The sequence below is a fragment of the Agelaius phoeniceus genome, chromosome W, assembly GCF_051311805.1.
Source record: "Agelaius phoeniceus isolate bAgePho1 chromosome W, bAgePho1.hap1, whole genome shotgun sequence".
Classification (NCBI taxonomy): domain Eukaryota; kingdom Metazoa; phylum Chordata; class Aves; order Passeriformes; family Icteridae; genus Agelaius; species Agelaius phoeniceus.
Genome location: NC_135301.1, coordinates 15520102 through 15545305, shown reverse-complemented (window position 1 = coordinate 15545305; position 25204 = coordinate 15520102). Strand labels below are relative to the sequence as shown.

Genomic DNA, 25204 nt, shown 5'->3' with positions numbered 1-25204 from the left:
ACTTGTTTACACACACAGACTTGTTACAGCATGTGCTGAAGGGCACAGCAAGGAAGAGTGCAAGTGTCCCACAGGAGCAGTTTCAGCAGAAATTCGCTTCAGTGCTGCACTATAGCATGAAAACTTGCTTGCACTGTAATATATATACATAAAATCTTATTAACCCTTTGCATACCTGTCTGTATCCAGGGCTACCAGTGGCTTTTCATCTGGACTCTGATCTAATGACGAATAGCCTTTATTGGGAATGATGAGCCTGAAATAATTAAATGTTGCCCGTTAACCATACAGTAAAGCTCAGTACCACACATAGTTTAGAGCAAAGCCATATATTTTGCTTTCTCTGTTTCACTTATGTTTTGGGGAGGGCTCATAAGGTGTATCCCAGAATAATTTGTACCAGAAATTGTCACAGTTCCCCCTCGTTGTCGTCCCCACCCCCCCCCCCCTTTGTGGTTTGGGGGATATCGCAAGATATGTAAGCTTAACCAGGACCCTGCAGGGGGGATGGGGGCAGGGCTAGGTTGTCTCTTCCCTTCTGGTTCAGGGATCAAGGAGAGTGCCCACGTGGGTGGTGGAGTGTGTGTATCTGGCCAGGGGTACTACTACATTGTAACTTGGTACTAGGATTGGATCTGCCTGCCTTCACCACTCTTGCCTGCTGCCAGGGGTGGTACCTAAACTGATTACTGCCTGTGAGTTTACAAAAAGAGCAATTTCCTCTCTTCCCCTTCACCCAAACCTCCATCACCACATGATGGAGGTTGCCGAGCTCACATTGGAATGCTTCCTGAAGCCAGGCAGAATCATCACACCTTCCCTGCCTCACCAGAGACTGCTAGCACCCTCTGCTGGCTGCAAGGTAGTCACTGCAGCTGTTGTCTCACCATAGCCACCAGCACCCCCTGCCAGTTGTGGTCATAACTACACCAAAGGGGAAAGTGGTGCTTAACGTGTGGGAAAACTTTTGTTATTGGGGTTTTTTTGTTGTTTGTTCTGTTCTTATATACATATATATTTTCTGGTAAAGAACGTCTATTGCTTTTCCCATATTTTTGCCTGGAAGCCCTGTCATTTCAAAGTTATAATAATTTGGAGGGAGGGGGGATCATGTTTCCATTCTAGGAAGGTTCCTGCCTTCCTTAGCAGACATCTGATTTTTTTAAATCAAGACAACTTCCTTGCAAGTCCTCCCTTATCAGTGAAGACATTTAAATGGATGCAATTCAGAGGAAGCAGGCTGTGTGTCTGGGTAGTTCAGAGCAGTTTCACAGGGATGAACACTGGACATGCACTGAGAACACACTCCTCCCTGGAAGAAAAAACAGTTGGGACACTCCACACTTCATTCTGGTAAACCTGATCACTAGCATTGCTTGTTGTATCAAATTGCTCATTTTTTCCTCTAGAAATTCTTTTTTTCCCTCTAGCAATGAGTACATGACACTAGCAATAAATAAATGGGAGAAGGAAGCTGGGGAAATACAGAGGCTTGGTGCTCCTACTATTCTATTGAAAATCAAAGATTCAATCTTTCCTGCATGAGCTCCTACACAGACCTCCACAATACAACACTTTTGAGGTCTCACTCCTAAATTTAGTAATATGAGGAATATGAGCTGGTGGGTGCCGCACAAAAGTCCAGTCAGACTAGCTCTTTTAAAATTCTATTATTTTATAGACCTTTACTTCACCAGAAGTATAACAAAGGCTGATGATGACTCTGCACCTTTAATTACTTATTAGATTTTATGTGTTGAAAAACAGGCTTCAGAGCTGTTGTAATAAGGAAAATACATTAATTCAGTGCTACCTACTTCACAACAGTTCTTTCATGCACAAAACTGAACATGAGTAAACAAAACATCAAGGAATCTAAGAGAAGAGCCCTTTGTGGTGCTATTTAATCAAATTTAAAAAATCACTACATCTTTTTCTTGAGAAATGTCTTCATTCATAATAATACAGAACGTCAATTTTTCTGCAACAGACAAAAATTGTAATTGTGTCTTTGCCCTCAATCAAAATCTTTCTTTTGCATCCTGATTGTTTTTATGCTTGCTTTCCATTGTCCTTGGAAAAAAGCCAGATTGTAGTCAGAGCTGCTTTCATCTGCATGTGTCCTAGTATGAGATTCTTGTCTTGGTGGTTTTAATCACTTAATGTGAAATACGTTATGACAAAATCTGATTTTAGGTTATCCTCAGAGCAGGCTACAATATCTGTCTGTGCAGAAGTGGTGCAGATGGTGGTGTGGACTCTGCCTGTGTTACCAGATGATAAACGGCCTCTACCTGGTGAGCTAATACACTGCTTGTTCTCCAAAACTACTGGCCAATGGAAACTGCACAAGGCCCATTGTGTAAGAAGGAGAACTGGAAGTTCACCAGCCTCAGTGTCCCGCCACCTCAGCCAGGTCACCTGGAACATTGGGGTCTACTACCACCAAGGACGTCCAGAGAGACTCACAGGACAGAAGAACACATGTGTAAAGGGGAGGGGAAATATGTTAATGATTTCAGGGAAATGATTATCATGTGTATGTTTAGTCCAGGACAATCAATGAATATGTATGCAAAATACAGTATATAAACAGAAACTGTCCTGTACTCAGCATGCATGACTTTGGGAGGAGCTATCCCCCCATGTATCCAGCCAAATAAAGAATGCCTGCTTCTTAATGCTACACTGATGTTAAGGAGTTTTTTATTTTTTACCAAATTTTTGGTAACAGTTTTGGCAACCCAGGTGGAACATACTCCTGAATTTCAATGGATCCAAGGGATCACAGGACCTCCAGCCAGCACTGAGGGATTCTCAGGGAGAACCTTCGATCCCTAGTCTGAAGGAAATCGGAGCAAGACCCCTGGTAAGACAAAGGCATTCTTTACTTTAAAGGTGTTAACTTGCCTGTAAGGTGCAGCCAAAGCTTTGCAGGGCTGGATTTAAAGGTACCTAAGGTGGGAAAAGGGAAGGTTTAGAGTCCCTTCAAAAAGGGAAAGGTTAGAGTCCCTTCTAAGGAGCTCCTAAACAGTAATTGCTTATAATGGGAAAAAAAAACCTCGAAAGGGGTGTCACAGGTGTCACCGCTGGGATGCATCTTGAAACATTGGAAACAAATTGGGGGTGATCTCCTCACATGAAAAACTTACAGAAGTTTGTAATCAGTTGTGGCCACTTTACACTCTGTAAGATCAAGAGAAGTGGCCTAAAGATGGAACCTTACAGTAAAACACCATATTGCAATTAATGCTGTTTTGTAGAAGGGAAAATAACTGGGATAAAGTTCCTTATGTTGACTTGTTTTTCACTGTAAGAAATCATCTGGAGTGGCAATAGGAATGCTGGAGGATCCCACAAGATCCATTAATTTTAGCACTTGAAAAGGAAAAGAAAGGCAAAGGGTTTCAAAGAGGTGTTGTTCTGCATGCAGCATAGGGCAGAGGTGCTTAAAGTGTGGAAGAGAGGACGAGGATGATTTACAGCTGATGGTTGCTCTGAGGCAAAGAGCGGGTGGGGTGAATGATGAATTTCTGGGGAACATGGTTAGACGCATATGTAGGTCATGGGAGAGTGGACTGGAAATGGAGACAAGGCTTTAGGGGATCATTTGGAAATCAACTAGCAAAAGAATTAGAACAATGGAGGAAAAATAACACTGGATGAGCAGTTTTACAGTATGTGGATGACATTCTGCTGGCAGCAGAGACCCAAAAACAATGCCTACAAATGACCATGAGTGTATTGAACTTTCTGGGACAGAATGGTTACAGAGTAACTAAAAGAAAAGCTCAAATAGGAAAAACAACTGTGAACTATTTGGGCTTTGAGATCATTCAAGGGCAGAGAATTCTTGACCTTGACAGAAAGGAAGCAATCTGCCAAACTCCAGAACCGCAGAATATCTGAGAATTACCAGGCTTTCTGGGAGTGGTCAGGTGGTGCTGGTTGTGGATATTAAACTATGGACTTTTAGTCTTTTAGTGAAGCCCCTCTATGAAGCCCTAAAAAAAACAAAGGAAGGACAATTGGTGTGGACTCCTGAGTGCCAAACTGCCTTCTGAGAACTGAAGAAGGCATTAATGACAGCACCAGCTTCCTGACTAAACCAAGCCCTTTGAACTGTTTGTGCATGAGAGGCAGCATTTAGCCCTGGGAGTCCTAAAGGAAAAGCTGGGAACCTGGAGGAAACCTGTGGGCTATTTCTCCAAACAGCTGGACAACGTGAGCAAAGGATGGCCAGGATGCTTGTGAGCAGTTGCTGCAAACTTTTTACTGATCCAAGAGGCCAGGAAGCTCATGACTGGACAGCACATAACTGTTTTTGTCCCTTGTAATATATGTGAGAAATAATTAATGCTATAAAAGAATGTATTTTATAAAGATTATGAAATCCAAACGAGTCTCTGACCACAAGCAGCCTGAGAGGTGGATGTCTATTCAAACTCCAAAATTCCTGGAGTCGGCCAGATAATGATCGGCATTTAGCCCAAGAATAGACACACCCAGCGCAATGATCACTGTTACCCCGAGTCATCGGAAACTGCCTAAGAGCGATCATCGCCCTGTGGATAACATCGATCAAGATAGCTGAAGTAGCCAGAAAGATACATGTGAATACGCGACTTCCCGGGATTCAATCAATGCAGGCTATCAACCAGGAGACGGCAATTGTCCAGCTCTGCACAGTGAAAGAACCAACTATGAATGTGAAGAGTTACAAAAGAAACTGTGACTCCTTCTCCTCAGGCACAATAAACTGTATAAAACATCTCTGCTAGAAGTGACTCTCGTGAACGGGGGGGATTCAATGCGATAGAGGTCAGATCCAGGTTCACCCAGCACCAATCCTGGGCTCGACACTGTCTCTTTGGCTGTGGTGGTTTTGAGGACCGTATTTTGGTCGGGGAAAAAAATAAATAAATATTTTTGCATTTTTTTTGATAATTTGGCTTTTGATTGATCATTTATAACAATTCTGGTGACCCCGACATGATTTGAATTTGGGGTTCGGGGACCCCTCTCCGGTCAGGAGGCGCCCCGCTGATTTCAGTGGCCTGATGGGATTGGGAGTTCGCGAAACCAATCAAACACCGAACCGAAGCCAGAACTACAGCTAAAGAGGGATAAAACAGGCCTAGAGCTCTCAGAAACTTAAAATGATCCAAAGAGGGATCTCCAAGGCCACGATGCTTTTTTTTTCACTCAGAAAATTGGCGTGCATGAAGAATCCACGTGGGAAAGGAACCATGAGTACCGTGTGGTTGAGTGGGGTGTGATTGAGCATGTGTGTGAGACGTGATTCTATCACGAAGTGAGTGTGGACCCCACAATCGCAGTTCCAATCTCCTGTGAGGGAAGTGGTCGGTCACGGGGGAAGAGACTGTTTTTTCTTGTCACACGAGGGACCTGGGACTCATAGGGAGTTCAGGGGATCGATCACGGTTGGGTCAGGAGGGGAAAAAACGTTCCCAAAATAATGTGGGAGCCGGTCCACCTTCTGATCTGGAGAATCAGGTAAGAATGCTCCATACCAGTCAAAAGACCTGCGGAACGGTTCTCTGCGTGGCTGAGTAGACTGGTAGTGTTTCACAGACTTAGGAAATTGACATCAGACAGAGCCTTGGGACTTGTGTCGAGAATCCCAGCCAAAGGACACAAGGTGAGAAAATTAGCAAACGGGTTTTTTGGGAAAATGGCATTGAGAAAGAGTAAGTGCCAGAAAAAGCCCCAGGAAAAACCTCCCCAAGATCCCAAGAAGGTTCTGCCTGAAATTCCGAGGGGAAGCCCGTTGGGACGGATGTTAGAACACTAGGACGACAGCCACAGGAGGGTGGGAAAGTCCAAGGAAAAGGTGATACATTTTTGATGGGAAAATGGGGGGGAAAGGAGATTGCGAAATATGTGGTTTGGCCGGTGTTCGTCACTTTTGAGATATGGACATGCAAATCCCTGTACGGCCATGTAGTTGATCACTGCCCGTCCTAGGGTGACGTTATGATGCTTGTATCCCCATTTGTGTGTGCTGTTTATGCTGGATATTATGTTCTGTGCCTTCAAGACTGGCTCTGAAGAGTGAAAGTTTTGTTTGGGTTTCTTATCAGCTGCTCCCCCATGGCTGGCGGGACACAGAGACGGGGCAGTAGCTAGTGCGTCTTTTGCTTTTTTGCTTTTGCTTTTTGCTTTGCTCTGTCTCTTGCTTCTTTGCTTCTGCTTGCTCTTGCTTCTGCTCATTAGATAGTTTAGCTAAACAGTCCAAATTTCTTCCTGGACTGTTTCTCTGTTCCTTTTTTTGGACCTACTTGAACCCGCTCCAGACTGGGACCTGGGAACACCAAGAGTTTGCACCCTATGTCTGCAGCAGCTGCCCCAGTGCTGGAGGGACTGATAACAGAGCGAACACCCCCAAGAGAGACTTTCTGAATTTGTCATCTTTTTTCAGAGTGGTGAAAGAGTGGTGTCATCTGGTATTGTTCATTTTGTGCGCTGGGGGGTGCTGTGCCTGTTAAATTAACAGGTTCTTTCCACTTCTCTCCGAGGAATTCTTCCCAAACCAGTTGGGGGGAGGAGCCGTGTGGGTTTGCTTTCTGGAGGGCCCCCCCTTTGGAGATTCTCTCCCAAATTTGCCTTAAACCAGGACAGAGGAAATTGAGTACGCTGAGATGTGGAAATATGCTTGTTCGGGGTTATACCTGATCAGAGCTCTCAGATGCTCGGCAAACTGGGGCAAGGAGTGGGAACTGCTGGAAAACCTTTCATCTCCCTACCTTGTCCCTCCACCCCAGCCCACACCAGCCCAGGTACCTCCGCTGCCTGTGTTGCCTCCTGAGGCATCGATCCTGCAGGGACAGGCTTCAGCGTCGCCGCTCCCACCGGAGCTGGCCGCGGCACCTTCTCTCCCACGTGGGCAGGCAACGGCGCCTCCACTCCCATGCAAGCAACCCCAGCCACCGACCCTTCCCAAGACTGAGGAGAAACAGGTATTTTCCCCAAAGAAAGCAAACTCTCCTCCGGCCCATCGAATGAGGCGGAGAATGAGGAGGGCAACCACTGGAGACAGTGATGACGAGGAGGAAAAGCCCCGTCTCTTCCCTACTGATGGCTCTGGGAATTATTGGCTTCGTACATGCGCCGATCAACACCGGGGACGTGAGGGCTTTCAAGAAAGAGATGGGGAAACTGATGGACGATCCTTTGGGGGTGGCAGAAAGACTAGATGAATTTCTAGGAACCAGCACCTACATGTACGAGGATCTCAATGCGATCCTGAGGTCGCTGTTCAACAACGAGGAGAGAGAAATGATCAGACAAGCCGCAGTCAGGGATTGGGAGAACAGGAATCCCCAGGGGGAGCGAGGAGATCAGAGGTGGCCGGACCAAAAGCCATCTTGGAATGCCCAGACTGAGGAAGGGAGGCAGAAAATTATAAATTTGAGAAATATGATAATACAAGGTATCAGGGAGGCTGTGCCAAAGGGACAAAATATGAGTAAAGTACTCAGGGAATGTCAGGGAAAGGACGAAACCCCCACGGAATGGCTGGAAAGGCTCTGAAAGAGCCTGAGAATGTATTCCGGGATGGACCTTGATTCAAGGATTGGGGCGGTTTTGCTGAGAACCCAATTTCTGGCGAAATCATGGGAAGACATAAGGAAGAAATTGGAAAAGATAGATGGATGGCAAGACAGGGAACTGCAGGAATTGCTCCAGGAAGCCCAGAAGACCTACATGAGAAGAAACGAAGAAAAGCAAAAGATTCAGGTAAAAGTGCTAGTGGCTGCAGTGAGGGAAGCACAGAAACAGGAACAGGTCAGAGACTCAGCAAAAATGGCACTTGCAAAGAAGCAAAATCCTTCCCAGGGAAAGGGTTCAAACAACCAGAAGAAGGACATCGAGTGCTACCACTACAAGCAAAAGGGACACATTCGGAAGAATTGTCCCAACAAGGTCAAGGATCAAACTATGTTTCAGGAAGATTAGGGGTGTCAGGGGCTTTTCAGTTTGGGGTCCGGAACACAGAGGGAGCCCTTGATAAAATTGAGAGTGGGACGCCACAGACAGGATATTTGGTTTTTAGTAGATTCCGGGGCTGAACAGACCATGGTGCAGCAGTTACCACGAGGGTGCTCTCTGAGCGATGATGCAATGATGGCAATTGGAACAAAAGGGGAACCTTTTAAGGTTCTGATCATAAAGAATGTCGAAATAGAGACAGAAACTAAAAAGTGTATAGGAAATATGTTATTAATAAAAGATGCAGACTTTAATTTGCTGGGACGAGATTTGATGGTGGCATTAGAAATTGGTTTAGCAGTGGAAGATTCCCAGCTCAAGGTGAGATTGTATAAACTCACCACCCAGGATGAGGAGAAAATTAATCCAAAGGATTGGTATGTCCAAGGGGAGGCCGGGAGGTTGGACATAGAGCCAATCCACATTGAAATTGAAAGGACAGAAGACCCCATTCAGGTCAAACAGTACCCAATCCCCATTGAAGGAAGGAGGGGACTGAAACCAGTGATTGCTGAATTGATAAAGAAAGGAACGTTGGAGCCATGCATGTCCGGGCACAACACCCCGATTTTGGCAGTGCGAAAGATGAATGGTAGCTACAGGCTAGTGCAGGATTTAAGGGCTGTGAGTCAAAGGACTAAGACACTGTTCCCCACTGTAGTAAACCCCATAGATTTAGGAAAAGCACCATGGAGAATATGAACAATAGGAATGCTGAAACAGCAAAAGAAAATTCCTGTTTCCCTGTCCTCCGCCCTTAACCTATCTCTGTAACCCTATAAGGCAATGTCATGTTAACTCCTTACCATTAGTCAAGCTTGGATCCTTTCCAACCCTATAAAAGAAGCATACTGTACCCCATTAGGGGAGAAAGAAGAGCAGAGACCCTTCACAGACCTCCCCAAATAAAGCCATCTCCGTGGAACAGCCTGCGCCTTCTCCTTCTCCTCTCTCTCCGTCTGCTGCAGCCTCAAGCCCAGGGCACTATTACCTAGCAAGCAAAGCTGAAATCCTAAGAGCTTGCAATCACTATAGAGCTGATAATCACCATGCTTGCTAGATGGTAGCCCCGCGGCGTTGGCATGAGCGAGCTAGCCTCGGGCACCCGGTCCCTACTCAGGGACTGAGCTCCTGAGCCCTATTGCTCTGCTTTATAATAACGCCAATAAGAGGCTTTTTTACCCCACGGTCTCGAATCTTTATACCCTGCTAAATAACATCTCTCCCGAGGACACGTGGTACAGTGTGATCGATTTGAAGGATGCTTTTTGTACCTGTCCTTTAGCAGAGGACAGCAGACATTACTTTGCGTTTCAGTGGGAAGACCCAGAAACGAACAGGAAGCAGCAGCTCAGATGGATATTGTTGCCTCAGGGCTTTGTTGATTCCCCAAACCTTTTCGGGCAAGCACTCGAACAAGTGCTGAGTCACTTTGTACCAACGGAGGGAACAAAATTGCTACAATATGTAGATGATTTGTTGATTGCAGGCCCAATGGAGGAGGTTGTGAGGATGAGTACCATTGAACTTTTTGAACTTTTTAGGGGAAAAAGGATTGAAGGTGTCTAAGTCGAAGTTGCAGTTCACAGAGCCCGAGGTCAGATATTTGGGACATTGGTTAACCAAAAGGAAAAAGAAGTTGGATCCTGAAAGGGTGGCAGGGATTATTGCCCTGCCACCCCCACGGACAAAACTGGAAGTTAGGCAATTGCTGGGATTGTTGGGATATTTCCAGCAGTGGATTGAAGGATACAGCGAGAAGGTGAAGTTTTTGTATGAAAAACTCATGACAGACAGAATCAAATGGACAGAAAAGGACCAGGATGAATTCAGGGGGGGTCAAGGAAGCGCTCACAGCAGCACCAGTGCTGAGCCTCCCGGATGTGAGACGGCCATTCCAGTTGTTCGTGGATGTGAGCAATCACACAGCACATGGCATGCTGACACAGGACTGGGCAGGGGCCAGGAAACTGGTGGGTTACTTGTCTAGGCTTTTGGACCCTGTTAGCAGGGGCTGGCCCATGTGCTTGCAAGCGATTGTAGCTGTAGCACTGTTGGTGGAGGAAGCCAAGAAAGTAACTTTCGGAGCACCTTTGGTAGTATTTGCACCACACAATATGCGGGGCATACTACAGCAGAAGGCAGATAAATGGCTCACGCGTGCTAGATTGCTGAAGTATGAGGCCATTTTGATTCACTCACAGGATTTGGAATTGCGGACAACAACCGCACAAAACCCAGCTCAGTTCTTGTTTGGGGAAGCTTCGGAGGAACTCGTCCATGATTGTGTGGAAGCAGTCGAATTGCAGACAAAGATAAGAGTGGATTTGGAAGAGGAGGAATTTGAGGTAGGGGAAAAACGGTTTTTAGATGGCTCAAGCAGAGTGATCGAAGGGAAAAGGAAATCAGGATATGCAGTCGTGGATGGGCAAACAGGGAAAGTGATAGAAGCAGGCTCCCTGAACGCAGGTTGGTCTGAGAGCCTTGAAAGGACTGAAGGGAAAGAAGGGAACAATTCTTACAGACTCTAGGTATGCCTTTGGGGTGGTTCATATCTTTGGGAAAATTTGGGAAGAAAGGGGGTTGATCAACACACGGGGATGGGGACTGATGCACGGGGAATTGATCCGGCAAATTCTGGAAGCAATAAGGGATCCGGAGGAAATTTCGGTTGTCCATGTGAAGGGACATCAGGCAGGGATGCAGTTCTGGACCTGGGGAAACAACTTGGCAGACCAGGAGGCCAAGACCACGGCACTGATGACAGTAAGTACCCCGGAGATCGAAGGGATCAAGGTCCCCGACGACCCTCCTCAACCGTCCCCAAAGGAGATTGAAAGTTTTAGGAAGACTGGGGGAAAATTGGAAGAAGGTAAGTGGAAACTACCGGATGGGAGAGAATTAGTCTCTAAAGATTTTACCAGGAGAATTTTGAGGAGACTGCACCAGCGAACACATTGGGGGGCTCAGGCCCTGGCTGAACAGTTTTTGAAATTTTTTGGGTGCAGAGGAATCTATGAACTGGCCAAACAAGAGGTACAGGGATGCCTGATTTGCCAGAAAATTAACAAAACTAAGGCAAGACAGGCAATCTTGGGGAGTCGCCCCATTGTGTACCGACCTTTTGAAAGAATTCAAGTCGATTTTACTGAATTTCCCAAGGTGGGAAGGTTCAAATTTGTGCTTGTAATAGTAGACAAATTGACCCATGGGGTGGAAGCTTTCCCCAGTCCAAGGGCAACGGCTCAGACAGTGTCCAGGAAATTGCTGGAAGAAATTGTGCCCCAATATGGGGTGGTGAATTACATAGATCAAGGGACTCATTTTACTTTGGAGATTATTAAGCAGATGGCAAAGGCACTGGGCATTAGTTGGGAATACCACACCCCATGGCATCCCCAGAGCTCGGGACAGGTTGAAAGGATGAATCAGACTTTGAAGGCGCAGTTGTATAAATTAATTTTAGAAACCCGGATGTCCTGGCTGAAATGCCTCCCTCTTGCCTTGCTTAATATCAGGACAATGCCTCATTCAGAGACGGGGCTCTCACCCTTCGAAATGCTATATTGGATGCCATATAAGCACGGGATGCCAGTGGGACACCCCACATTGGAGGACAGCCAAATTCAAACATATTTGGTAGCGATAAACAGAAACTTACAGGAATTGAGAAAACAGGGGATAGTATCTCAGAGCACCCCTCTGGGATTTGCTATCCACAAAATTCAACCAGGTGAGAGAGTACTTGTGAACGTGTGGAAAGACTTACCCCTCTCCCCTCACTGGGAAGGCCCCTTTCTTGTCCTTCTGACAACAGACATGGCCATTCGGATGGTGGAAAAAGGTTGGACACACGCGTCCAGAGTGAAGAAGGTCGAGCATCAGGAAGAGGCTCCCGAGTGGAGGATCACCTCTTCTCCAGGAGAACTGAAGATCAAGCTCCAATGTCCTCGTAAATGACCGACGGTGAACATTTAGGTTGTATACTGTCAGATTGTGTATGCTATCCGTTTGTACACTTCAAGTGTGAATATTGTCAAGGGGATTTTGTTATACATTGCAGAAGGGGCAGAGGCCAAAGGGATTGTGCACCCAGTGTCTGGAAGAGGACCTTGAGCTGACTGACCGTATTCTAGCCTTAGCCACAAATTTAGGAATTATTGAATTACACTCACAAGAGTGGTTCCACATTTTTCAGAATGGGGTGCGTGGAAAACTCAAATCTAAGGCAGAGATTTTGGATGTGGAGTGTCGGAAGTCAATCAAAGTACTGTGTAGCTCAGATACTGTCAAGATCTCAAGGTGGGGCGCCTTTAAGAGGAGGTATGTGGCAAGGTCTGAGAATGTATTCCCTGAAGAATACTCCTGCTGCTGCGAAGATGGTCTTCCACGCCGCTGGTGGCACCCCAGGGGGTGGAGGCAAAGGCAGAGAAGTATGCCTGGTGGGAATCCTGATTGGCCTGAGCCTAGCCATGTGCGGGACGCAGAGTCTGCACATTGAGACCCCGATCCATGACAGAAATCAGAGCTCCGTGGATGAGTGATAGTAAGTGCACTCAGATGGTCCCATTGAGAAAAGGGACAGGGGGATCTCAGCATACCAAGCCCCGGAGGAGTGCATCAGGGAGTCTGGCAGGTACTGTTTGATAAACGGCACTCGGGTCAAATTGTGCAAATCAGGCAAAGAGATCTTGTGTTTGGATCTGAAGGCGGGGACGCAGAACGGGCAGTCAGACAAGCACCAACACCGAGTACTGAAAAGGAATGCAGAACCAATGTCAATCCCCATTTGCAGTCAATGTAACCGAACAATGTGGGTTGGGGGAAAGACAGAATCAATTTTTGTAGCATATCACCAGGTGAATCCATTGTGTTATGACAATTCAAAACTGGGAATGTGTGTGATGAATGGGAAAATGTATTGGGTGGAAAGAAATATAAAATTTGACAGCAAATTCACCCTGAACAGAGAGCCAACCATATTGGACTTAGCACAGGCAAACAATGATAGAGTCTGCCTGCAATATGATAGGGCTGTCTGTTTTGTGAGAAACAAAGATGGAACAGATCCTGAGGGAAAAATGAGAGAGATTGCTCAGGAGCTGAAAAGGAGGGAGTCAGAACTGAGAAAGAAAAGGGTGGAACAGGAAAGATTGAAAACTTTGGGGGAGCAGTACGAACTGCTCGAGAAACAATACGCTGACGGGAAACTACCTTCCCAGGACCGGAACTTATTCATTGATTTAATGCAGGAAATTGCCACAGAATTGGGATTGTTAAACTGTTGGATTTGCAGGGGGCTGAAATTGGCAGAGAAGTGGCCATGAAAAGGATGAAGGTTTGGCTCTGGAACAGCTTTTGAAATGGGACAACCAAGGGTCTCAAAATTGGCACAGAGACCTGAAGGATGGGTATTGGATCAACGAGTGATTGGGACAATCTGCATCAGTCGAGAAGGGAAAGAATATACCGAAATGGTGGGATACACTCTGTGTATAACCACTCTGACAGTAAATTCAAACAGCAAGAGCAAAGTTTGGCAACCAGAACCTCCTACAGGGTACTGGAGTCAGAAAAATGAAACAAATTGTGATTGGAATAGTCAAATAGGACTTTGCTGGGTCAAGAGTCGCGGAGCTAATCCTTACCAATCCTTGGCAGGCCTGAGAGGATATTGGGGAGACCCAGGGAAAACTAATATCAGATGGAAAGCCTCAGATGGAATTTATTTGATTTGTGGAAAGAAAGCATACAGTGAGTTACCTCCAAGGTGGAAAGGATCATGCACATTGGGCATAATCCGGCCAGTTTTCTTCACTCTCTCCCAAACAAAAAGTAACCTACTAGGGGCTCCTCTCTATGAAACCCTGAGGAGGGAGCAAAGAAGCTTGAAGAAAATACCTGTCATAAGTGGCAGGCAAACTTGGGGGGAGGAGGAGTGGCCAGCAGCAAGGATAATTGATTATTATGGGCCGGCCACATGGGCTCAGGACGAAAGCTATGGATATAGGACTCCAATCTATCTACTGAACCGGCTGATCGGGTTGCAGGCAGTGGTGGAAATTGTGTCAAATCACAACTCAGAGGCCCTGGATTTGTTGAGTCAGCAGCACACTCAGGTACGAGAATTTGTGTACCAGAATCGAATAGCTTTAGACTATTTGCTGTCCAAAGAAGAGGGAGTGTGTAGAAAATTCAATGAATCAGAATGTTGTATCGAAATTGATGATTATGGAGAAACCATAAGAAGATTGGCAGCTGAAATTAAGAAAGTGACCCATGTCCAAGTTCAGAAATGGAATTCGATCTTGCAGTCATCCTGGTGGGACAGATTATTTGATGGGGCCTGGTGGAACAAAATAATGTTTTTTGTGCTGTGTTCAGTACCAGGAATCCTATTCCTCCCATGTCTAATTCCTTGTTTTATTAGACTGATCCACTCTGTGGTACAGGGCATGGAGATAGCTGTAGTGCCCGTGGACCCAGAGTTGGCTTCCGGAAACAACATGTCCAAGATCATGAGCCTGGGAGAAGGGAAGTATGCAAGCAATGCTGCCGAGGTCTTGGCAAAATTTGAGAAACAGGTCAAAACAAATGGGAACAATTATAATGGTTATCAGGGAATCCCGCAAGGAGAGCATGGAATGAGAATTTAATAAAGCTTTCTCTTTGTAGGAGATCCTTAAAGGTGGAGGGTAGAAGTAGGAAGTAAATAGTAATTTGGGATATAGAGGGAGCATGAATTAATGGGTTGATATTAAAGGGGAGGGATTGTAATATATGTTAGAAATAATTGATGCGATAAAAGAATGTAATTTATAAAGATTGTGAAACCCAAAAGAGTCTCTGACCACAAGCAGCCTGAGAGGCGGGTCTATTCAAACTCCAAAATTCCTGGAGATGGCCAGATAACGATCGGCATTTAGCCCAAGAATAGACGCACCCAGTGCAATGATCACCGTTACCCCGAGTCATTGGAAACTGCCTAAGAGCGATCATCACCCTGTGGATAACATCGATCAAGATAGCTGAAGTAGCCAGAAAGATACATGTGAATACGCGACTTCCCGGGATTCAATCAATGCTGGCTATCAACCAGGAGGCAGCAATTGTCCAGCTCTGCACAGTGAAAGAACCAACTATGAATGTGAAGAGTTACAAAAGAAACTGTGACTCCTTCTCCTCAGGCACAATAAACTGTATAAAACATCCCCACTAGAAGCAGCTCTCGTGAACGGGGGAATTCGATGCGATAGAGGTCGGATCCAGGTTCACCCAGCGCCGATCCAAGGCTCGACGCTGTCTCTTTGGCTGTGGTGGTTTTGAGGACCGTATTTTGGTCGCGGAAAATGATAAATAAATCTTTTTGCATTTTTTTGATAATTTGGCTTTTGATTGATCATTTATAACATCCCTCACATGGTAATATCTGTATTAGAGCAAAAGGGGGGGCACTGACTATCTCCCAGCAGGATGCTTAAATACTAAGTTGTGCTTTTGGAACAGGATAATGTGGAATTGAAGACGACAGCAGCCACAAATCCAGCTGTGTTCCTTGATCCAAAGGCAGTGGATGAGGGAGCCCCAGCACATTATTCTCTCCAAACTGTCAAACAGGTATATTTCAGCAGAACTGATTTGAGAGATGAGCCAATAAAGAATCCTGATTTAGAATGATTCACAGATGGGAGCAGTTTTGTTAAGAAGGGAAAACAGATGGCAGGATATGCAGTGGTGACCATTACTGAAGTATTGGAAGCTTGATCTTTACCATGTCATCACAAAAGGCAGAAATAATAGCACTAAAACAAGCATTGCATTGGTCAGCAGGCAAAAGGGTGAATATTTGGATTGATTCTAGGTATGCATTTGGTGTAATTCATGGCCATGGAGCTATATGGAAGGAAAGAGGACTGCTATCAGGGCAACAATCAGCTATTAAACACAAAAAAGAAATTTTACAACTTTTGGAAGAAATTAAAAAACCAAAGGACGTGGCAGTGGTGAGTTGTAAAGCACATCAACCTGAACAAACTAATGTTATAGTGGGAAACTGATAGGCAGACAAAGCAGCTCAAGGACTAGCTTAAAAAGTCATCCTAGTGTTAGCATCAGAAATTGACCTATCTGAATTTAGGCTTAATTATGAAAGTGAGGATCAGTGCTTAGCAAACACATTAAAAGCCACTAAGAATCAGGAGGGATGGTGGCTAACAGATAGCCAACACATTATAGTTCCAACTTCTGTAATGAGAAAAATAATGGAAAAAAGAACACAACAAAACCTATTTGGGGAATTGCGTCCATGATACTAGTCTCCAAAGCTCTGTACTCAGCACAGGAAAGACTGAAATAGCCAAATCAATCCCAGTGAAATGTCCAATTTGTTTAAAAAACAATCCCATATATAGGAAGAGGCCACCTCCTGGAAATTTAAACAGGGAAATTTACCTGGAGATTATTGGCAAATAGATTTCTCTGAATTACCCAGGCAAAGTGGGTGTAAGTATCTTTTAGTATTGGTAGATACATTTTCTGGATGGTGAGAAGCCTTTCCCTGTCACACCAATAAAGCTAAGGAAGTGGTAAAAATCATGCTTAAAGAAATCATATCAAGATTTGGGGTGCCACTTGGGATGTCCACAGATAGAGGCCCACATGTCATAGCAGATGTGGTGCAACAGCTAAGCAAAACTCTAGATATAAAATGGGTCTTACACACACCTTGGCAACCACAATCAAGTGGGAAAGTGGAAAGGATGAATCAGACTTTGAAACGACAAATTAGCAAAATGTGTCAAGAAGCTTCCTTAAAATTGCCACAGACCTTCCCTCTGGCTCTTTTGTGAGTCAGAATTCAGCCAAGGTCAAAAACCAAACTAAGTCCCTATGAATTGCTGTACGGATGGCCGTATCAAACACCATCCATTCCCAGAGAAATACATTCAAAGGGACAAACAGATTTAAATCTATACTTAACTTCTTTAGGAAAAACTCTTGCTGTACTCCATTGGTTTATAACCATATCAGGACCAGTTGCTTTGAATGCACCCGTTCACCCATACCAACCTGAGGACTTTGTATATGTAAAGACCTGGAACTCTGAACCCTTGAAAGAAAAGAGGAAAGGACCCTTTCAAGTTCTCCTGGTAACCTACACAGCACTTAAGGTAGAAAGAATCGAACTCTGGGTCTATCACACGAGGGTAAAACCAGCAACCACACATTAAACACAGCAGAAACAAGATTAATTAACATTGTGCAAGGGTTTTTTTGTATATAAACCCTATTGTTTTAGGTATAAGATATGATTTTCTAGGGGGATATTATTTATTGGATCTAAATGAAGATGATAAATAATTGCATAATTATAATAATAATAGAAACTATGTTGGTAATCTCTGGGGAAGGGAAATGTGATCTTAAAGCTAGTGCAAGATTTTGGCAGATTACAGAATGTAACCTCTATAACAGCTTGTTTGCCAACACCAACCTCTGCAGAAAATCCAGTTCTGTGGGGAGCTTTAGTCAGCAATTTGACAAAAATTTGGGAATACGTGGAAAGGAAATAGCACCCATGCTAATTGGTCAGGGATGGAAGGAGAATATTCCTTATAATGGACACATAAGAATGATACTGTTGAGAATTGTAATATCTCAAAACCAGATCTGGAAATAACCTCAGGGAATATTTATTGGCTGACAGACTGCACTAATACCCCTTGGGGATGTCAAATACCAGAAATATGGAACATCCCTCAAATGGGACAAAGGGAAGATATTCATCCAGTTCAGTGGTGTCTAGACTGGGAAGAGAATTCAGGCCTCCCAGAAGACCCCTTACAGGTAGGTATAAAATATTCTGATTTAATAAGGTCAAGACAAAAGAATCCAAAGATAAAAAAAAAGTGTAATTGCACTCAAGTATACACTTGTACTAGTAATAATCCTGACATACAGTGACTCATGACTGTGGCTCAAGATCTAAGGTAAGGATGTGTTTGTAGAAATTATCCCACCTTTCTTAATGACACCTGGTGTCACCTAACAAACGAGACTTGGAAAGGTATAGACTGTCAACAAGACATGGCAAAATCATTAGGACCCACAGTATGGGTGGGAAGTAATGGAATCCGGCCCACACATTTGCCCCTGGGAGAATCAAGAGTACAATGGACACTGGGGGTATTAACGTGGTCCCTTGTGGAAGAAGTCACTACTGGGAACCCGACTACGGGGAAAAGTTAAACGTGATGGAACATGGAAATACCCTTGTACAGGAACCATAATGGGATGGATTCTAGAATCCATCTTCACTCCACAGATATCTACCTTCTGGAATAGACTAACCATACACAGTTTGACTCTGAAAATGGAAACTTTAGCAAATGCAACTCAGTTGGGGTTCACTGAAATAAAAGAACAATTGTAAGCCATAACTAAAATGACCGTACAAAACAGATTTGCCTTAGACTTAATGCTGCTACATGGAGTATGTGGATACTTGAATTTAAGCAACAATACTTGTGTCCACATTCCAAATGTGACTGCTGACTTGGATGATCAAATACAGAGGATAAAATCAGTTGATCCATCCAGCAGAGAATTAAGGGCAGGATTAGAAAGTAACTCATTAAACAAAATATTTAAAGGATTTGAATTTTCTCTAACTGGTTGTTGGCCTCTCTTTTCCAAAGTATAATTGTGATCATAGTAATAATTGTGATTATGATGCTTGCTTTAAACTACATAAAAACATGATTGCTAATGCAACATGAGGAACTTATATGATGTTAGTAAAAAGGCAAAGTGAGGCTTATGAAGGCTTGCAAAAGAAGACAAGCTTCACAAGCCTCAAAGGGGGGGAATGTTACCAGATGATAAACGGCCTCTACCTGGTGAGCTAATACACTGCTTGTTCTCCAAAACTACTGGCCAATGGAAACTGCACAAGGCCCATTGTGTAAGAAGGAGAACTGGAAGTTCACCAGCCTCAGTGTCCCGCCACCTCAGCCAGGTCACCTGGAACATTGGGGTCTACTACTACCAAGGACGTCCAGAGAGACTCACAGGGCAGAAGAACACATATGTAAAGGGGAGGGGAAATATGTTAATGATTTCAGGGAAATGATTATCATGTGTATGTTTAGTTCAGGACAATCAATGAATATGTATGCAAAATACAGTATATAAACAGAAACTGTCCTGTACTCAGCATGCATGACTTTGGGAGGAGCTATCCCCCCATGTATCCAGCCAAATAAAGAATGCCTGCTTCTTAATGCTACACTGATGTTAAGGAGTTTTTTATTTAGCCGAATTTTTTGCAAGACCAGTGCTCATAGTGAGTATGCCAGCAACACCCCAACCTTGTTCACATATTATTATTTGCTCTTAGGGAGACCAATTGTGTTATAGATTCAGAACATTTTACCTCTAAGGCTGGCTGTGCCCCTGACCCAGAAGACTGAATAGTGAACGCTACCTAGTACTAGAAGCTGAATGTAAGAAATTCATACAGAAAATACAGAACAAAAGCCTTAAGAAAGGAGGAAAAGGTGGAGTAGAGACTAGGAGAGGTAATGTGGTTTCCTTGAATGAAGGAAAACATTTGATGAGGAGAAGAGCAGAACTGTTAAAAATGTGGACATGGCTTGAGCTTATTCTCCTCCTGCAGAGACCAGAGGAAGTCAACAGTTTAGACTTTAAAGAACTACCATAACCTGATTGTTTTGCAGAGTATCCCACTGGAATATCTCCCATTGTACTGCAGTCATTATCCTGTGAAAAGTTGCTTGAACAAGCTTGTGGCATTTCTGCCTTCCTGGGGTTCCCTGTTTGTGGCACAACAGACAAAACTATTTTGAAGTATTACTAGGGCTATGCTTGTGGTGCTGCTTGGCTCTCAGAAAGCCAAGGGAGCTGGGAGATTAAGAGACATGGGCCAGTGAGACCCTGTGCCAGACATCTCCCAGCCATGTGGGAACAATGGAGCTTGGCTACATCTGCTGCTAAAACAATGGCTTCAAACCTCTGTTTTGCAGATCCCAAGGGATGCTTCTAAAAGCTGTGTGAAAAGTAACTAAGAAATGCAAGTCTACTGCCAACAGGCTCTGCTTGGCAGTGAAGGCATCCACATGTCCTCTGAACAGTGCTCAGGTGTACACAACTGACTGAACTGGCTGTTTAAAGCTTTTGTTGATGGGTGTCATTGCTCAGTCCTTTCCCACCTAAATCACTCTTCTTTTCATTGACAGCTCAGAAAGGGCAGCCTCTCCAAGGAGAAGTCACTAATTTTACAAGTAGGCACCTGTACATATCCCATCTTCTCTCCCTTAGCATCTTCCTTCACTAATTTCAGTGTTTCTAAACTTCTCAAGCAGCAAATCTTCTACCATTCCTCTTGGAAAACTAGCGTTCAGCCTATTGCCAAAAGAAACCATTTTTTTTCAGCTTGTATTTGGAAGACAAGAAGCATGGAAAAGCCAGTGGGAGCATCTGCCCAATTTCTTGCTGCCACTAAGGGTCTGCCTCCTTTGTATGATCTCAACAACCAAACAGAGCAGTGAGCAATGCAGTATGTTCCAACATCACAGGGGCTTACAAATAAAACTTGACAAAATCCTGGCATGATTTATGACTACTACTGTGGGGTTTGGGAATTAATTAATTAACAGAAAGGCTCTGATCTGCAGTTCCCTTTCTATGTAATATATGGTAATTCAAGCAACTTTATCATATTCTGCTGTTATTCTAAGTGAGGTCCTCCTCTAAAAACTGCAAAGCATATAATCCTGTGGACTCAGGGGAGGTTCCTTACTCCTGAATGCAGGTAAATGATACATTGGTGTACGGAAGCTTGCATGGAAACAATAGAAATATTCTAAATGAAAGTATTCATCCAATAACATCCTTTTTTACAGCAATTTGTGGCACTGTCTGATACTGTCATACAGAGATGTGCCAAAGTAGCTCCAGCAAAGTATGACCATGCTGTTTCAAATGAGGAGGAGGTATATGGCAAAGTACACAGAGATGGATTGTTAACAATCCTTTTTAAGTCAATAAGTATGGAGAAGGGGCCATCATCAAAAAGGAACAGGGGAACTACTGTAATAAAAGCAGCCAAAGCAGAATTAAGCTTTAAATCAGTTTGTGTTACATGAAGCAGCATCATACACTCTCCTGCTGTCAGGATTAGGTGTTATGTGAGACTACCCAGAACATGTAAAACAGTCATATCAAATCCCTAATTTCAACCAGGCTGGGCTTCCTCTGCCTCCTTCAGGCTGCATTGTCACCAGTCCTGAGCCCAGCTGTCCCTGCATCTCCCCAGGGGATGGAATGCAACACAGCATTTGGGCATGTCAGCACCAGGAAGGGTCATCACTGCTCTTGCAGTGTTTGGCAGTAGGCAAATAGCAATGACCATTATCCTTGCCCATCCTAAGATCATTAGGGATTGCAGCTTAAAGCACAGAGGAGTGCTTTTTCAGTCCTTTACCTTGTTCGTGCCATCACATTGTTCTTCTTGGGCTGCTGATTAACTGGGCTTCCCATGTTGCCATTCTTCAGGAAGCCCTTCTGAGCCAGCTCCCTCTGCTTCTCTGCATATGGGATACAAAGAGGGAAAGCAAAATTAGGGCAACAGCCTGGTTAGCCACCATACAGCTGCAGAAACTCAGATTTGATTGATGCTGTTGAGTCGGGGATGGATGAAATGACTCCATGGTTAAGAAGGTGAAAAAGAGGTACTTTATTAAGAGGTAGCATCCTTTTATAACCAGGATCGCTAAGGTGAAATCTGATTGGTCTCAAAGTAAAAACCTTTCACACTATTGGTGAACTATGGATAGCACACTCTGAAGGTACATATCTATAAACAACATGAACAGAAAGAGAGATAATCATTGTTTTCATTCTTCCTCTCTAAGTTTCCCAGGCCTGAAGCCTGGGAGAATTCTCTTCGACTGAACTGAGAATCTCCACATTTGATAGTGATAGTAAAAGATTTTAAAATCATAGAAAATTCCGGGAGTTAGAAAGAAAGTTAGGCTTAGTAGGCCCTGGGAAAATGTTAAAGGTAGGCCCTGGGAAATGTTAGGCCTTGTATTTGCTAGATCGTGTGAAACTGCACCTGTGTAGTCAGTAGATGATAAATGATATAATTGTTAGATGTGATTAGATATAATTATTGTTTAAAGAATAATGAGAAACTATATTAGGGGTTTCATGGGGATCATGAGAAATCCGTGCTTGGATGAAATCAATGTATACAGTAGAACAATGTAAGTTTAATAATTATTATGTAAGTTATATAACGATAGAATATAAAACATGTTCGGCTAGAAACCATGTTGGGTCAGATTTGGGTCTGTGTACCCCTGACGCCCAGAGCTCCTTAATAAAAGCACCTGCATATAATCATTCTGTGATTATGTGTTCCTGAACGCTCACAATAGCAGCAAAATTCATAGCAGAATTAATAGCAACAGACATTACCTCTCCATCTCTCAGGAAAGGACAGCTGGATGAGCCATGTCCCATTGTCTCCAAGGTCACCAAATGCTAAAGCTAACATACCCACTGTATTGGGTCTGACTGAGGTAAAGTTCACAGCCCTCATAGTGCTGTGCTTTGCGTTGGTAGCTGGACAGGTGTTGATAACAGACCATTGTTTTGGCTACTGTTGAGCAGTGCTGTCCCTCTGACATTCCTTCCCCCATCAAAGGGGGTGGGAGTGGGTAAGATCCTGGGAAGGGACACAGGGACACAACTGGGCCAGCTGACCCAAATTAGCCAAAGGGATATTCCATACCATATGATGTCAGCTCAGATATATAAAGCTAAGGGAGATGTGATGTGACTTGCGGGGGGGCAGGGGGGTGGGCAGGAGACAAAGACCACTCACCCCAGTGTTCATGTGGCAACAGAGAGAGTTTATTTCCCAAGCCCTTCCCTATACAGAGCATTTGAAAAACCCGGTCTGGATACTTTCATTGGTCAGATCTCTACATCCCTTCAGGTTCTGGCCAGTGAAATGCCTGCGGTCTTAGGAGAGATGTAATTGGACGAGGCCTCTGTCAGTCAACCCAGGGGCTCCTTAATTCACACAGTACAAGCCAGCCTGTGTAGCAGTGCGGGGGTTTAGATGGTGGTTGCTGCTACCTATTTCCCTAATAAGTATCTCCTGTGGAAATGCCACTTGGGTAAACATTCAGGCAAGGCAGTCAAGTCCACGCACACCACACTCACCACGGCAAGCTCAGCGAAGAGAGGCAGAAGGGCCTTTTATATAGTTAATTCCACTGAGGTTTATTTCTGCACACCAAAGGGGAAACCAGAGACAAAAGATCAACCATGTGCTCTCCACAAGGTTTAAGTAGGGGAGGCTATGGGGGCGGTACCAAGGAGCAGGGCAAAGGAGATTGGCTTTCAGGGAAGAAGGGGCTGGCCACCGTGGCACCACAAACAATGAGGAAACAGGGAAAGGAGAAACCAGGGGAAGTTGGGACATATGGAGAAAGGAACTGGGATGGATCAGTGTTGTGCAAGACTCCATAGGGAAGTCTTTTCTGTCTGCCCAGATGGGAAAACTCTATGGTAAGTCTCTCTAAGGGAGGCTCTGGGGAATTCCCTGAGGGGAAAAGATCCAGAGGATTCCACAATTCCCCTGTTTTTTCTTACTAAGAAGACTTCCCCAATGGACTTCTGCAGACACTTAACTAAACAGGGAAACATGAGTAAAACAATAAAAACAATGATTACAATTGAAAAAATTTCTTAAACAAAAGATGAATCCCATCCTGTCAACCCCCATTGTCCAAAAAGTTTATTAATCAAGAGAGAGTCTTATAATCTTTTGGAGCAGTAGAGAGTCATCTGCTTCTGTGACGAACATTTGTGTTTACAGTCTTTTTCCTTCTTCTGCTCCACACCACCCAAGCTTGACCTCTTTCCTGTCTCTGGGGTTCTGGGGAAGTGTCTCTGGGTGCTGTATTTGGCGACTTGATAAATGGCTTGACATTCTTGCCAGGAATCCACCTTGGGCCAGATTCTGTGGACATGCAAGCATAGCCTCTGCCCCAAGTTACTAATGGAATGGACCCATTATTTGCTTGAATTTGGGGTCTTTGATCAGCACAGGGGGTTTCTCTGTGAGCTGACCTCTGCTAGTGTTGGTGCAATGGGGGGTTTGGCTCCATAAATGAAGTATTAAGAAAATTGATGACATAAAGAGCGTTACATAATCTTTCTACATTTGGTAGTGTTTCAACTTCCCCCATGCTGCTGATCAAGGACTCTCTTGAGTGTACGGTGAACTCTCTACAATAGATTGCCCTTCTGGGGAGTGGGGTATGCCAGTGGTGTGCTTCACCCCCCATTGATCTAGGAACTGTTTGAAATTTTTGGAAGTGTAAGCTGGACCATTATCTGTTTTGGTGGCTTGGGGGATGCCTAGGGTGGAAAATGATAGAAGAAAATGCTTGATAATGTCTTTGGCCTTTTCCTCTGAGTGGGCAGATATGAATACAGCCCCAGAGAAGGCATCTATGGACACATGGATACATTTCTGTCTCCCAAAGGGTGCGTAGTGTGTGATATCTGTTTACCACAGCTGTAAACTTTTGAGGCCTTGGGGGTTAACCCCAGCCTCCATAGAGGGCAAAGCAAACTCCTGGCAATTGGGGCAGGACCCCACAATTGCTCTTGCTTGCTCCCTTGTGATTTTGAACATACGGACAAGGGCTGGTACATTTTGGTGAAAAAATTGATGGCTCAATTTGGCTTGATAAAAAATGTCTGGTAGGGTGGCCTGCACTGCCATAGCTAAAATATCTTCTCTCTGGTTCCCTTCTGTAATTGGTCCTGGGAGGTCAGTGTGTGACCTCACATGCATAATGTGATATGGTTGCTCTTGGTGGGAGAGGAGGTATGTTAACTTCGAAAGCAAGCTGTATAAATCTGGATTTGGCACTTCCTTTAATAAGGAATGTTCCGCTCTTTCCACTATCCCAGCAACATAAGCCGAATCAGTAACCAGATTCAAGGGTTGTCTGAACTTCTCAAGGGCTCTGACAAGAGCTGCTAATTCTGAAATTTGTGGGGATCCCTGAACAATTTGAACATCAGACTCCCACTCCTGAGTGTCAGGATTTTTCCAAGTCATAACTGACTTATGGGATTTTCT

At 44.4% G+C, this 25204-nt stretch overlaps 1 protein-coding gene across 4 annotated transcripts in view; it reads right to left on the bottom strand.

Annotated features, from left to right (window-relative positions):
• LOC129132430 (protein FAM219A-like) overlaps nt 1–25204 on the bottom strand; it is a 260614-nt gene that overhangs the window by 2662 nt on the left and 232748 nt on the right. For all 4 annotated transcript variants that reach the window (XM_054651499.1, XM_054651500.1, XM_054651501.1 and 1 more), the window contains 2 exons: nt 21518–21620; nt 176–256 (listed from right to left, as the gene is read on the bottom strand). In XM_054651499.1, coding sequence (XP_054507474.1) covers nt 176–256; nt 21518–21620 — 184 coding nt within the window. The remainder of the gene's footprint in view (nt 1–175; nt 257–21517; nt 21621–25204) is intronic.